At 36.7% G+C, this 13,033-nt stretch overlaps 1 protein-coding gene across 1 annotated transcript in view; it reads right to left on the bottom strand.

Moving 5' to 3' along the window:
- The window catches only part of ITGA1 (integrin subunit alpha 1), a 199,403-nt gene that overhangs the window by 56,034 nt on the left and 130,336 nt on the right, over nt 1–13,033 (bottom strand). Inside the window, exons 12-14 of the mRNA XM_036760530.1 lie at nt 7,066–7,208; nt 3,711–3,854; nt 1,411–1,668 (exon numbers count right to left, since the gene is read on the bottom strand). Of these exons, the coding sequence (XP_036616425.1) occupies nt 1,411–1,668; nt 3,711–3,854; nt 7,066–7,208 (545 nt within the window). The remainder of the gene's footprint in view (nt 1–1,410; nt 1,669–3,710; nt 3,855–7,065; nt 7,209–13,033) is intronic.

Below are 13,033 nucleotides of genomic sequence, written 5' to 3'. Positions count from 1 at the left end.
AAATAAGCTGGAGAAGGAAGTGGCAAATCACTCCAGTATCTTTGCCAAAAAATCCCCAAATGGGGTCACAAAGATTTGAACACAAATGAAACAACTGAACAATGCCTCATAACTGCCAACACTGCTGATTTTTGGAGATTCCTTTTTATTGTCAAACAATACATGTTGGCTTCTCAAATGCATCTCTTTTAGATTTATTGAGTTAATTTTGAAGTAACAAAGTAGCAGAACATATGAAAGAGATTCTTATTCCATGTGCTAAAAATTCCTTAATTATATTATCCTCTGACATCCTGCCTGTTTCTACTTAAACATTATTTTGTAAATAATGCCATTAGGAACTTAAAAGAAACCACTCATTTACTAAATGGAGTGAATAGATTGCTTTTGAAATTCTCTACTTGTGTCTGAGTCAAGTCATATTTCAAAGAATATTATTGGGGCTTCTGAAGAAGTGAAAGAGTCCAGTATCTAATTAAAATCAACTTCTCAATATAGAATACATTCTGTAAATTCAATGATGACATTAAAATTATAGAAAAGTTAATTTTTAAAAAGAGAAACAAATAGTCAGTGTCAATCTTGTATTCATGTTATGTTAGTGAACTGTATTGTATTTATGTTCTGTGTAGTTGTTCAATACCCAGACAGCTCTGGCACTTAGCAAACATTAAATTATAATGTTCTTTTAAAGGTCTCCAGTGTTTATTGTGTAGTAAACACTGCTGTAAAAGACCATTGTGGTGGCGGTTTACTTTTTTCAGGCAGAAAAGGCACTTTATGTTTACTGATTATGAGTTGTTAATTGTCTATAAAATTTTACTTTAAAAATTTTTAAATGTTAATCCCCCCTGAAGGCCAGGCTCTGTTTTTGAGCTGGTTTTTTTCCTCTTTTTGCAACAGGGATTCCTTAAAGGTAAATCATGAGGTTTTGCAAATAGACCTTAATAAGAAAATTATGACTCTAGGATACACAACTATAAATTTGGCATAATTTTACTAAAATGGCCTGGTTATTACATATTAAATAATAATTTAGCTTCCTTTATTAAGTCAGTTAGTTACTGTTCTGTTTTTTTTTTCCTCCAGAAAGCAGCACCCTGAGAGACCAAATGCATTACAGATGTGAAATGGCATCATTTGAACATTTCTTTTGTTCTTATGGTTATTGTTTAGAAAAGGCTAGGTCATGGAGACATGAGTAAACCAAACTAGAATGGGACTTAGATAAAAGAAAAAGTCACAGTGTGGTTTCTTTTGGTAAAAAAACAACATCAACACCCAAATTGGCAAGAGCATGAATCTGGTTTTTCCAATAAAGAATCACAATCATGAATCAGTGCAAGCAACCCAACTTATGCAGATCGGAAGCTCAACAGCCGGGTGTCATCCCAAGGTTTGATTTCTTACTTGTGCATATTCTTTCCTTATGGTCTTGCCACTTCCATGATAAATATAAACGGCCCCTCCATGATCATCTTCTAAGGGAGCGCCAATCACTATATCATTAAATCCATCAAGGTTGAGGTCCTTCACAGAAGCAATAGCTGTTCCAAAACGAGCCCCACAAGGCTCATTTTTGTTTTTCTTTTTGCAGGAGTCATGCTTGAGGGATGAACAGCAAGTTTGCTTAATGGGCTCCAGGCTCATCTTGTATTCAAACCTAGTCTGTGAAAAAGAGGAAAAAGGATATTTATGGATATCTCTCATTACTGCATTTGAGTAGACTTTTTTCGAGTACATAGTAAAATCTGTGCTAGTAATGACCACAATAACTGCAAAAAGTTTGTGAAATAACTCTTTGTGGGCAAGTTAAGGATTCCACACACTGGATCATAGGGCTGTGAAAAGAAGTTAAGTTGAAAATAGATCACTAGCTTTTCATCAGTGGGGCTGAGCCAGTGGGCACCTCATAACATCTTGATAAAATCAATAAATTGATGTTTCAAAGGCATCCTCATTCATCTTGTGATCTTTTTCTACTCAATCCCACACTCCTTGGAAAAGTCCCTCAGAAATATGATAACAGATTCTCTTCTAAGGAACCAAGATAAAAATTACTCTGGAAGTAGGAGGTGGAAGAAAATATAAACAAATGGAAAGAAATGAAAAGTAGTATAAAAGAGAGGGAAAAAGGAAGATGGCCAAAAAAGGAGAAATGGGGTCACTTAATCATATAAAATAACAATTGCATAGTATGTTTAATCAGGAGATGCTGAGACTTTTAGATACATTAAAATTTAAAACATTAATTACAATGCAATTACAGTAATAATAATATTTATATGTGTTGAGGGGCGATCAGTGTTCTATAGTGAATAGAGAATAGCTCTCTGATTAGAAACACCTGGGTTCAAGACTCACCAAAGCTGATTCTCTACCCACAATGCTATGCAGTATCTCTTACACAGCTGCCTCTGACACAAAGTGTCTGTGTGACCCTGGGCAAGTCACTTAACAGCTCAGTGCCCCCAGACATTCTCTAAGACTACAAATTGCAAAGCAGGCATTGGTAGAAGGAGCTTCCTCCCTGGGAGGTCCCTACAGTGATGGAATGATGGGTCTATTCTAAAAATTATATTTGATATAATATTTAGCAACTAATATTAGTACAAGTAGAAATGAGGGGGAGGGTATTATTTTATCATCATTAAATATTATTAATATTATATGCTATTAATATCATAGATGTTCTTTCTCATAGATGGTCCCTTCCAGCTCTAAATCTGTGATGTTAATGATAATATACACAGAATTAATAATATTTATGCTCCTTTCTACAGGTAGAGAAACTGAAGCCAAATTTACTCATCAAATAAATTTTAGAGCTCTAGGCAGAATACCAATCTTATGGTGATGCTATGCAAAATTTTCTGGATGTTGTATAATGTTGTATCTGCTACACTAGCTAAGTGACCTTGGGAAAATCACTGTCACTCTCTGTCTCTGTCTGTCTGCATGCCCAGCCGTCTGTCTCTGTCTCTCCCTTCTCTTTGTCTCTCTATCTCTCTTCCTGTCTCTCTCTTTTCTGTCTCTGTCTCTCTTCTCTTTGTCTCCCTCAACCTCTCTTCTTATCTCTTTCTCTCTCTTTTCTCTCTGTCCCTGTCTCTCCTTTCTCTCTTTGTCTCTCTCAATCTCTCTTCCTGTCTCTTTTCTCTCTGTCTGCCTCTGTCTCTCTCTTCTCTCTTTGTCTCTCTCAATCTCTCTTCCTGTCTCTGTCTCTCTTTTCTCTCTGTCTGTTCCTGTCTCTCTCTTGGAGTGGGGTGGGGCCTGGCCTGTGAGGAAATTTCAGTATGAAAACTCTCTCTGCCTCTATGGCTTTGCACCTCACCCATAACTTAAAGAGTTAGCAAAGTTATTTGGGACACTGAGAGCTTAAGTGACTTGCCCATGGCTATCCAGCAGGTATGTGTGAGAGGTAGGTCCTGAAACCAGATCTTCCTTATTCCAAACCTGGTCTATGGCATGCTGTATCTCCTACATATTCTTTATTCATCGTAGAAACTACTAATTACCAAACAGAAGACATTGTGATATTTGTACCCCCATATTAAGAGTTTAAATTCTTCTTTTAAAAAATACTGATGGGCCCTGGAAATTTCCTTCCTAAGCTTTTTTCTTCTATGAATAATGTAGAGTGGAGAAATTCATTAATTAACATGGCACGAAAAGAGGAGATGACCCCATTCAAATATTAGTGTCATTATTACCTGATTCAAAGCATACACATACACTTTTCCTTGTTCTTCTTTCTCTGTTCCCATATACATGGGAGCACCAACCAGAAGGATGTCAGTGAAGGAGTCTTTATCAACGTCGATTGTTGTTAAAACACTGCCAAAGTAGGAACCAATCTAGGAAATATAAAGGGAAGTTCCAGTGATTATTAAAATTCCCTGGGAAGCTCAACATTAAATTATTTCTTATACCTATATTAACATGTGGAAAATTATTATTATAATTAATTAGCATTTATGACTCCTTATATTATACTTTACAATTTTAAAACTGCTTTCACATTTCTGACCTCATTTGTTACTCACAGCAACTTGAGGGAGGAACATGTGGTATGACTGGTATTATCATGTTCATTTCATACATGATAGAACTGAAAGGTTAAGTACCTTTCTCAATATCACCTAGGTAGTAAATGACATAACTAGAACTAAAGCTCAGGATGTGTGATTCCCAGTCTAATGTTCCTTCTCATATGAAAAGAGAAGAAGAGGAGGAGGATGAGAAGAAGGAAGAGGGAGGAAGGAAGGAAGAAAGGAAGGAAGGAAGAAGAAGAAGAAGAAGAAGAAGAAGAAGAAGAAGAAGAAGAAGAAGAAGAAGAAGAAGAAGAAGAAGAAAAGAAGAAGAAGAAAAAGAAGAAGAGGAGGAGGAGGAGGAGGAATAGGAGGAATAGGAGGAGGAAGAGGAGTAGAACACTCTACAAATGTTTCTATTACCCCCCCCCCATGGTTATTCTGAATTGGAGTTTAAGGTAAACTAAATTCAAGGTATTTCCAAACTCTTAGGGCATTTTGAAGCCTTGATAGCTTTAAACTGCCCTAAGGGACAACTTGAATAGTCTTATGAAATTATAGCTCTTATGAAATCCATAAATCCTTATGAAGTCCACAAGATTATGAGACTGAGGACAGGGGAATGTTGTATATAATCTCTCATTAATCCTTATGGTCAAGGTGGAGACATGAGGCTCACATGAGTGTTCATTTATCTGGATGAAGCAGTAGTTCAAAGATCAGACCCCAAGAATGGGTTGCTGTTTACCAGGAGTTAGATCCCTAATGCAGTGCCCCAGAGATCTGTTTATCAACAGAACAAAACAGAAGGCATATTCACATACTTAGAAGTAGTAAAGTGAAATTAAAACTCAATAGGGAACCAGACTGACCTGGAAGTCTCTTGCCACCAAATGATTTTGTGTTGCTCCAAAGTAGGGCAAAAGTGAAAAAGATTTGTCCAGTAGTTGTATAGAATGATCTTGGCCAAGAAGAAAAAAGTTTTTTGGGGGGAGAGGGAGATTGTTTTATAGAAAAGTTCATGTACCTTCTATATTTAGGAGAGTGTGTGTGTGTGTGTATATATATATATATATATATATATATATATATATATGTATATATATATATATACATATTCCTAAGAGATGATAGAGACAAAGAAGGTCATGTGTTCTGTAAAGGTCCAAATGCATATTTATTTTTGTAGCATGTGCTCTGGGGCTACTTTCTCAACCCTAACTCACAGGGGAAAGTTGGATTCCTACAGGGGCAGCTGCATCTTTTTGCATCTTTCCTCCAGGTTTAGTGGAACAGTGATAAATAGGGAGGTGTAAAAGTCTTGCCTTGCCATAGTGCTCAGTTGAGGTTAAATAACACAAATTTGTACCGGTCCCAGTCTGCACAGTTTCTTAACTTTTACCAGCTTCCCTCAAAATCCTATACCATTTAGCCTCACTTTCCTTTCCAGATTTGTCTCCCACTACTCTCCTACATGAACCCTTTATTTCTTCTTGCTATAGTGCATCTATTTCACTGTCTCCTAATTCCATCTTGCACATTTATGTTTTTCCTTCTTGCTTTCTGGAATATCCTTCCCTTTTCTTTTCCACCTATATTAGTGACACCCATGCTTTAAGTATCAGCTCTTGTCTTTCCATGACTGATTAAGTCTAGCCAGCAAGGACTTATTTCTTCTCTGAGATCCTTAAGAATTTACTGTTCAAAGCACTTTTTGTGGGGGCTGGAACCATTTTCTGTCTGCTTGATACTGAAAGTTATCTCGAGTCTTTATGTTTCATCTCTTGAATTAGATTTGGAAAATTGGATCTTATGCTAAATTGTATTTTCTACAGTGCCTAGAGCAGCACCTCACAAATAATAAGTAAGGGCACAGTACTTCAATACTCGGTCCATGATTTCATCAATATGAATGCCACATCTGACATGTAATTCTTTCCAAGGAAATAGTTGTTTTCCTGAGTTGCTATTGCTAAAATAATTTATTTTTAGGCAGCTAACATTCTTCTGATGAGTTTCTCTGAACACAGGTAGGTTCTTCCTTGAACATTTTTTAACACTAGCTAAATAGATACATAGCAATGACAATAATTAATAATAATTAACACATTGTTAGAATGCAAAATGTATGCTTGCCAAAAAGACTATTTTATGGAGAACTCACACAGGGCAAGTGTTCACATGGTGGTCAGAAGAAGTGATACAAGGACACTCTCAAGGTCTCTCTCAAGAACTTTGGAATTGGTTGTGTGATATGGGAAACGTTGGCACAGGACTGCTCAGTAAGGCTTGCTCACATCAGAGAAGGTGCTGTGCTCTATGAGCAAAGCAGAATTGAAACAGCTCAAAGGAAATGCAGGATGCACAAGTTTGGAGTAACCACCCCAAATGTTCACAGGGATTATTTGTGGCCAGCCTGTGGTAGAGCATTCCGAGCTCGTATTGGCCCGATCAGCCACAGTCGGACACATTGAATCTTGACTCAAGCATAGTGATGTCATTTTGGTCCTCTTCCAGAACGGAGGACAACAACCATTTTGTGTCAGGCGCTGTGGTGAACACTTAATGTTTATTACCTCATTTGATCCTTGTAACAACCCTGGGAGGAGGGTGCTATTACTATCGTTATTTTGTACAGATGAAGAAATTGAGGCAGACAGAGGTTAAATGACTTGCCCAGGGTCATACAGCTAGTAAGTGTTTGAGGCTGGATTTGAACTCAGGTCTTTCTGACTCCAGGCCACACTATCCACTGTACCACCTAGCTAAAATAATCCACTGTCAGCCTGTACTAAACTTTTTTCCAGCTTGGAAGAACCTGCCAGAGTTTGTGTTCTGCTGTCTAGTCTTCAAAAACCCAGCGTTACCTTCCAATCACAAAGAGCCACCCATTGAAGGAAGATTTATTTTAGTGGAAAAGAAAATTTTAAAAGAATGTTAAGCAACTGACAGACCTAAGTTTGTAAAAAAAATTTTAAAAATTGCAAAGTTAACTAGGTACACTTAGATTTTTATTAATAGTAACTTGCAAATTTACTTGTTCTCCACTGAGGGTTTGGAGAATCTTGATTTCTTGGCCTTCCATCCTATAGGTAATGACTTGACCCGTGTGATTATAGCGGGGCTGCCCAGCAATGTAGATCACGTCTCCAGGAATAGTGGCAGAGTTGACCATATAACCTAGAAAGAGAATAATTGCAGACATGAGGGTTTCCGAATTGTCCTGTGGCTTGAGGCAAGATCTCATATGTTTTGTTACCAAAGGCTCTATGTGAAATCAACTTAGATCAGTTTTTACTCTTCTTGATTCTAAGCTCCTTGAGTTTGGAGCTTATTATTCATCCTTATTTTCCACTCAGACCTTATTATAACTCAGGGCCCTCAAAAAGCTGGAGCTGAATAAATGTTTATTGACTTAAATTTTACATAGCTGGGCCCATTTATACACAATTTTTGGACAGAAATTGTATTTGTACATGTTAGACTTTTTTTGGCATAAAACTTCATGCAGAGAGCAGGGACCATTAACTTACATGAGATTTGATGTAAATAAATTCTTACCCTCTGTTTAATGGACTCCAATGTCTTTTAACTTGTTTTAATTATAAATGTTAAGGTACACAAATGAAAACAAATTCATGAGAATAGCATTACCTGAGAAAGATTAGACCATACATGCTAATTTATGTATTCAAATATTTTACCATAAGTTAATTCACACAGTATTCACTGTATTAAATTCACAGACAAATAAGAAAAGACATCGAGGTCTTTAGTATTAAAATATCTTTCATTCTTATAAATACTACTCTGCAAATCGTTGGGATTTCTAATTATTGAGTAAGCAACTACTCAGGCTTGGTTTCCTATAAAAATATTTGGTTTGTGCTTTCCATTTTTCTTTTTTTCTCTGATCTCAATTTAGGTTCTGCTTTAAAAAAATAAGATAAAACACTTTCTTTTCAAAAGTAGATCTCCTTATAATGTCTAATTATGAAGAGTATTACAAAATTTTAATAAGATTAAAAACCACATTTCTTTCATTCATCTTTTTATCGTTATTTAGACCTACAGCTTTCGAACTTTCTTTCCGCAGTCATCACAGTGTTATCTTTTGCCTTGAGGAATCAGAAAACTCACACATGCTCATGCAATTAAAAGTTTAAGTTCAATTCATGAAACCTTTGTGTCAAAGGACACACTCTTTGAGAACTACTAATTTAGATATTTAGACATGCTTGCAGCTTCACTGGTGTAGGTCCCAAGCTTCCTACACCTTCTCATTCTCTATAATTGTTGTATATGACTTTATTGTAAAACCCTCAAAGAAGACCAACCTCAATCTAGAGGCCTGGAGGCTACTAGAAGTCTTCCTCTGCTTCCTTGTAATGTCTTGGGAGTATGATTGTAGCACTGGACTCTGCATCTGTTGAGTCTCCTTTTTGCTACATGACTAAATTACCTTCATTTATAGGCGTTCATGGCCTTGATGATCTATTCTTACATTGTTGCTGTTGTTCAGTTCTTTCAGTCATGTCTCCCCGACCAGATTTTGGGTTTTCTTAGCAAAGACACTGGAATGGTTTGACATTTCTTTCTCTATCTCATTTTACAGGTGAGGAACTGAGGCAAACAGGGTTAAGTGACTTGCCCAGAGTCACATAGCTAGCAAGTATTTGAGGCCAGATTTGAATTCAGGAAGATATTAGACTGCCCAGCACTCTAATCACTGTGCCACCTAGCTGCTCCCATTCTTACATTACTTGTAGAGAATACATAATGTACTATGCTATATAGCCTGGCTTACACCCACCCTGCCACCCATACATCTTCCCCTTTTCCTTTGGGATACTTGCAATTTTAATTCTTCTGATATTTGGATGGTCCATAATTTACAACCACAAAGTATTACTGAGAAGAGCTAGTGTGAAAGCTAAGTGTTTTTGCAGCATCAAGTTATGGGATCATTAAAAACACTGCTTTTGGTCTCCAGAGTGGGACCTAGCATGGTCCTATACCATGCTGCGACCAGATCATCATCTAGCTGCTTCATTATTTATGAAGAACATGAGGCCTAGAGAAGTTAGATATTAGGCAGCAAGCAACAGAGCTCAGATCTGATCCTTAAGTACTCTTATTCCAAATTCTGTGCCCTTTCATAAATTTACCTTTATAGTCATATCTCTCATAGAAGCATGTAAGATTTAACATGTCTTATTGAAGATATCTTGTGGAGGAAGGTCTTTAAAGTGCATTTTTGGTCCACTGGGTCAAAAATTGTTTGCTTGGTTTTTTGTAATCAAGAAACAATAGAAACCATTTGATCTTGTGCCTCTTCTCTCCCTCCTGCCAGATGTCAGTTACTTGTACAATGATAAAGATGTAGTCTACTGTAGAAAAATGTCCATCAAAATTTTCCTTCATATTTTCATCAGGGTTTACCTCAATTTGTGCAAAGTTGATTCTTATATTTTATAGATTAAAACCAGGCATCTGTGGCAGTAGTTTTTGATGCATTCTTATATTCTTTCTTCTGGTAGAAAAATACTTCTTGGTGAATATATGACTACTATGTATTTGATCTAGGCTAGACTGTGCTATAGCCTGGTTTACATCCTCCCTGCCACCCACGCATCTTCCCATTTTCCTTTGGGATACTCGTAATTTTAATTCTTCTGATATTTGGATGATCCATAATTTACAATCACAAAGTATTATCAAGAGGAGCTAGTGTGAAAGCTAAGTGTTTTTGCAGCATCAAGCTATTTGGGATCATTAAAAACACTGCTTTTGGTCTCAAAAATACCCTAAATTTATTTTCTTCAGTGCCATTTCGATTTTTTCACATAATTCTGGGATACCGTGATGGTGAACTCCAAATATGATGGCTTTACTGTAGCCACTGAGCAGAATAGATCATTAGAGAATGCTTTCAGCGCTATTCCATTTCTTCCCAATTTGTTGTCTTACTGCTAATTAAAGCTCATACCAAGTTCTCTAAAGATTTGTTTTCTTCTCAATTGCTTTTGGCTATTTTTATTTTGTTTTGAGATAATGCTGCTTCTGATTTTCCATTCTCCTCTTCTGGAATGTTTTGAAAGTTTTCTTGTGTACTAAAGCACCCCTGCCTGTGGCTGTCATGTCTCTTCACTTGGCAAAGTTAAAGTGTTTGCTGGCTGAGGTGGTTTTAGGCCTTTTGGAGTTTGCTATCAGGTGATTCTTTTGTATTGGTTAAACTTCTCCGAGAAAGGATGACAATAAACAATTTGAATGCCAGCAGTTTATTCCGATATAGCTGCTCTAACTTACAACCAGCCTTTTCTGCCTGAGAAGATAATTTCATTTTCTTTCTTGGCTGATTTTTTTTTTCTCCATGTCTACTGCTTCCAACATTTCTTAAAGAAAGTATTCATAATGTACAGAGGAAAAAAGACTTTGGAATAGATTTTAAAGACGTTGGCTTCTTTCATGTTTTTTAATCTTGTACCAAATTTTCCTAAACAGTTTCTAATATGTTCCTCAGTAATCACTTTTGCCTTGAAATTACCAAGCATCAGAGAGATGTTGGCTTAGTTTGAGAAACTTTGTAAAATCTTTGTCATGGAATGAATGTCTTCGCCTTATTCTTGTAGTGGCTATTGGCACTTATGCTACTATATCTCAATGGTGCGGGGGCAGGGGGGGCTGTCTCTTATGAGCTATTCTTTCATTTAGTCATTTTTTATGTATTTTATTTCATTTATAGTTAGAATGTTAATATGGATTAAGCCTAATGGCTCCAGGAACTGACTTTTGCCTTATTCATCATTTAATATCAAACCTTCTAGTGACGTGCTTCTCTGTTAGTAACTGGGATTCTTGGGAAGCCAACACATTCTTTGTCACTGAGTCCCTACTCAAAGCCTTTCCAGTTTGATTAAAACAAAACAACTTGTAAGAGCTCTAGTAACACAGACTTTGAAAATGCAAGCCACTATGAGGCAACAAAACAGGACTTTTCTGGAATACTCATTTTGTAAAATTTATATTTATTTAGTTTGTCAGGTGCTGTGGAGAAAAGGAATGTAAAAATGAGTAATGCTATGTATTGAAATAACTTTGATATAATGACTATGTAATGCTAAAGTGCTATAAGAAATGTAATATAATAATAATAATAGAATAAGGGAGGTACAAAGTGTTATAACAGTACAGAGGAGGGAGATATTAGGGAAGGTCTTTGGTTCCACAGAGAGGACAGCATTTGGTCTGACCCTTGGAGGATGGAAAAGTTTTTGGCTAGGCAGAGCAATTACCAACAATTAGGTGATAACTGAATGTTAAAAACAAACAAAAAATACCTCAAAGAGCTTAATGTAAAGACCAGAGACTATCTAGGTCATGACAGTGTACTCTACATATTAGGGAATCTTTGTCACTTCCTGAACTTTGGGTGGTTGTAGTAGTTGGAAAGAAAAAAAATTAATTTATTTGTTGTTACTTCCAGAGACATGGGCTTATATTAAAGAGAGATCTAATGAGCTTAAAAAATATTCTTAAGGTTTAGAGTTAAAAAGACTGAATGAGAACAATGTATAAAACATAAAGAAATCCAGAACACTACCCAAGGCAAAATAAAATATTATTCTCACATGTGAAAATGGTGGGAAATTAGGAGGAAACTAAAGTAACTACAATCCTTACGAGAAATGAATCTTGATATTATTTGAATTTTCTTCTTTGATAAAATGACAAGATCTAATAGGTAGGGGGAAAGTTGTTTTCATTGGTCTTGATTTAATGGTTCCACTCCATGTATCTTTACTTTTGCTTCTGCCTAATGTGGTCTAGTAATCAATAAACCTGAAGACTATGGCCTAGTTCCTATTAGCACCACCAAACCCCAGCCATTTGTGAAGTGAAGATCTGTCTGCATGGAACATGGGATGAGGATCTTCTTCGAGCATGTCTGTCTATAGAGGTACATGTTATTGGAATGTGTGCTGCTCTCAGGGGATTATGGATTAACATAAGATATTTTTCTAGGGCCTATGCAAAAGATTTTTAATATAATAACAGCTTGTAACCTAGGCAGGTGTTAGGCTCACAAATTCAAATTCTTCTTAGCTTGTAAATTTCCCAATGAACTTTGTAAAATCTCTCTATGGATTGAGAGACCAGTTTAAAAGCGCTGGGTAGTTTTCTTTTTCTGGGATTTCTGAGCACTTTTCTTCCTGGAAAGAAATTTCCTTATATAAGTTAGACTTTATTTTGGCAAAGGGTATCATGGTCTCATTTGTGACTGAGTTAATTGAGTGACTGCTGCAACAGACGAAAACCTCATCGTTCCTGTACATTGTAGACAGCACATTCATAGTTTTCCTTTCCTGGAAAGAGAAGAATCATAAATTCTAGCCTGTATAGCCAGGAATGAAGACGCTGTTATTTATTCTGTGCCAATATCTTATGATCCAGATCTCTGACTCTGCTGAAATAACCCTGAACAGAGGTAGGGATTGGAGGAAATTTTTGCTTAAAAGGCTCATCAGCAACAGACTTCATCCGTATGTAATGTAGGTAGCTGTTGTTGTTTGTCCTTTGTTTATGAAGAGGAGCAACGACATCATGAGGTGATATGTTGACTTGCGCATGAATTGGATTAAACGAGGCAGAGTTGTAGAAAGTCTCTAGTCTCACTTTGTCTTCCACAGTCATCAAAATCCAGTGGCAAGATAAAAACCAGGATGACTAGTGATGGCTTGGGATGCAGTGGATGACCTTGGCATCTCTGATGTCTGACCAAGCTCTAAGCGCTTCACAGCACCTGCTTCCAACACCTGCATGGCCACTGGTAGCTAAAATGTGGGTGATCACAAAGGGCAGGGACAGCAGCTTATACAACTTTTGATGTCTCATGGAACGTAGTATAATACCTTGTGCATGATAAGAGCTCAACAAATAGCTGTTTCATTTGGGTTGGATCAAGCAATGATTGCATTGGCGTATATTCCAACTAGCATCATTGT

This window comes from Trichosurus vulpecula, chromosome 1 (assembly GCF_011100635.1).
Source record: "Trichosurus vulpecula isolate mTriVul1 chromosome 1, mTriVul1.pri, whole genome shotgun sequence".
NCBI classification, from domain to species: Eukaryota; Metazoa; Chordata; class Mammalia; order Diprotodontia; family Phalangeridae; genus Trichosurus; species Trichosurus vulpecula.
This window is presented reverse-complemented; position numbering and strand designations above follow the sequence as displayed.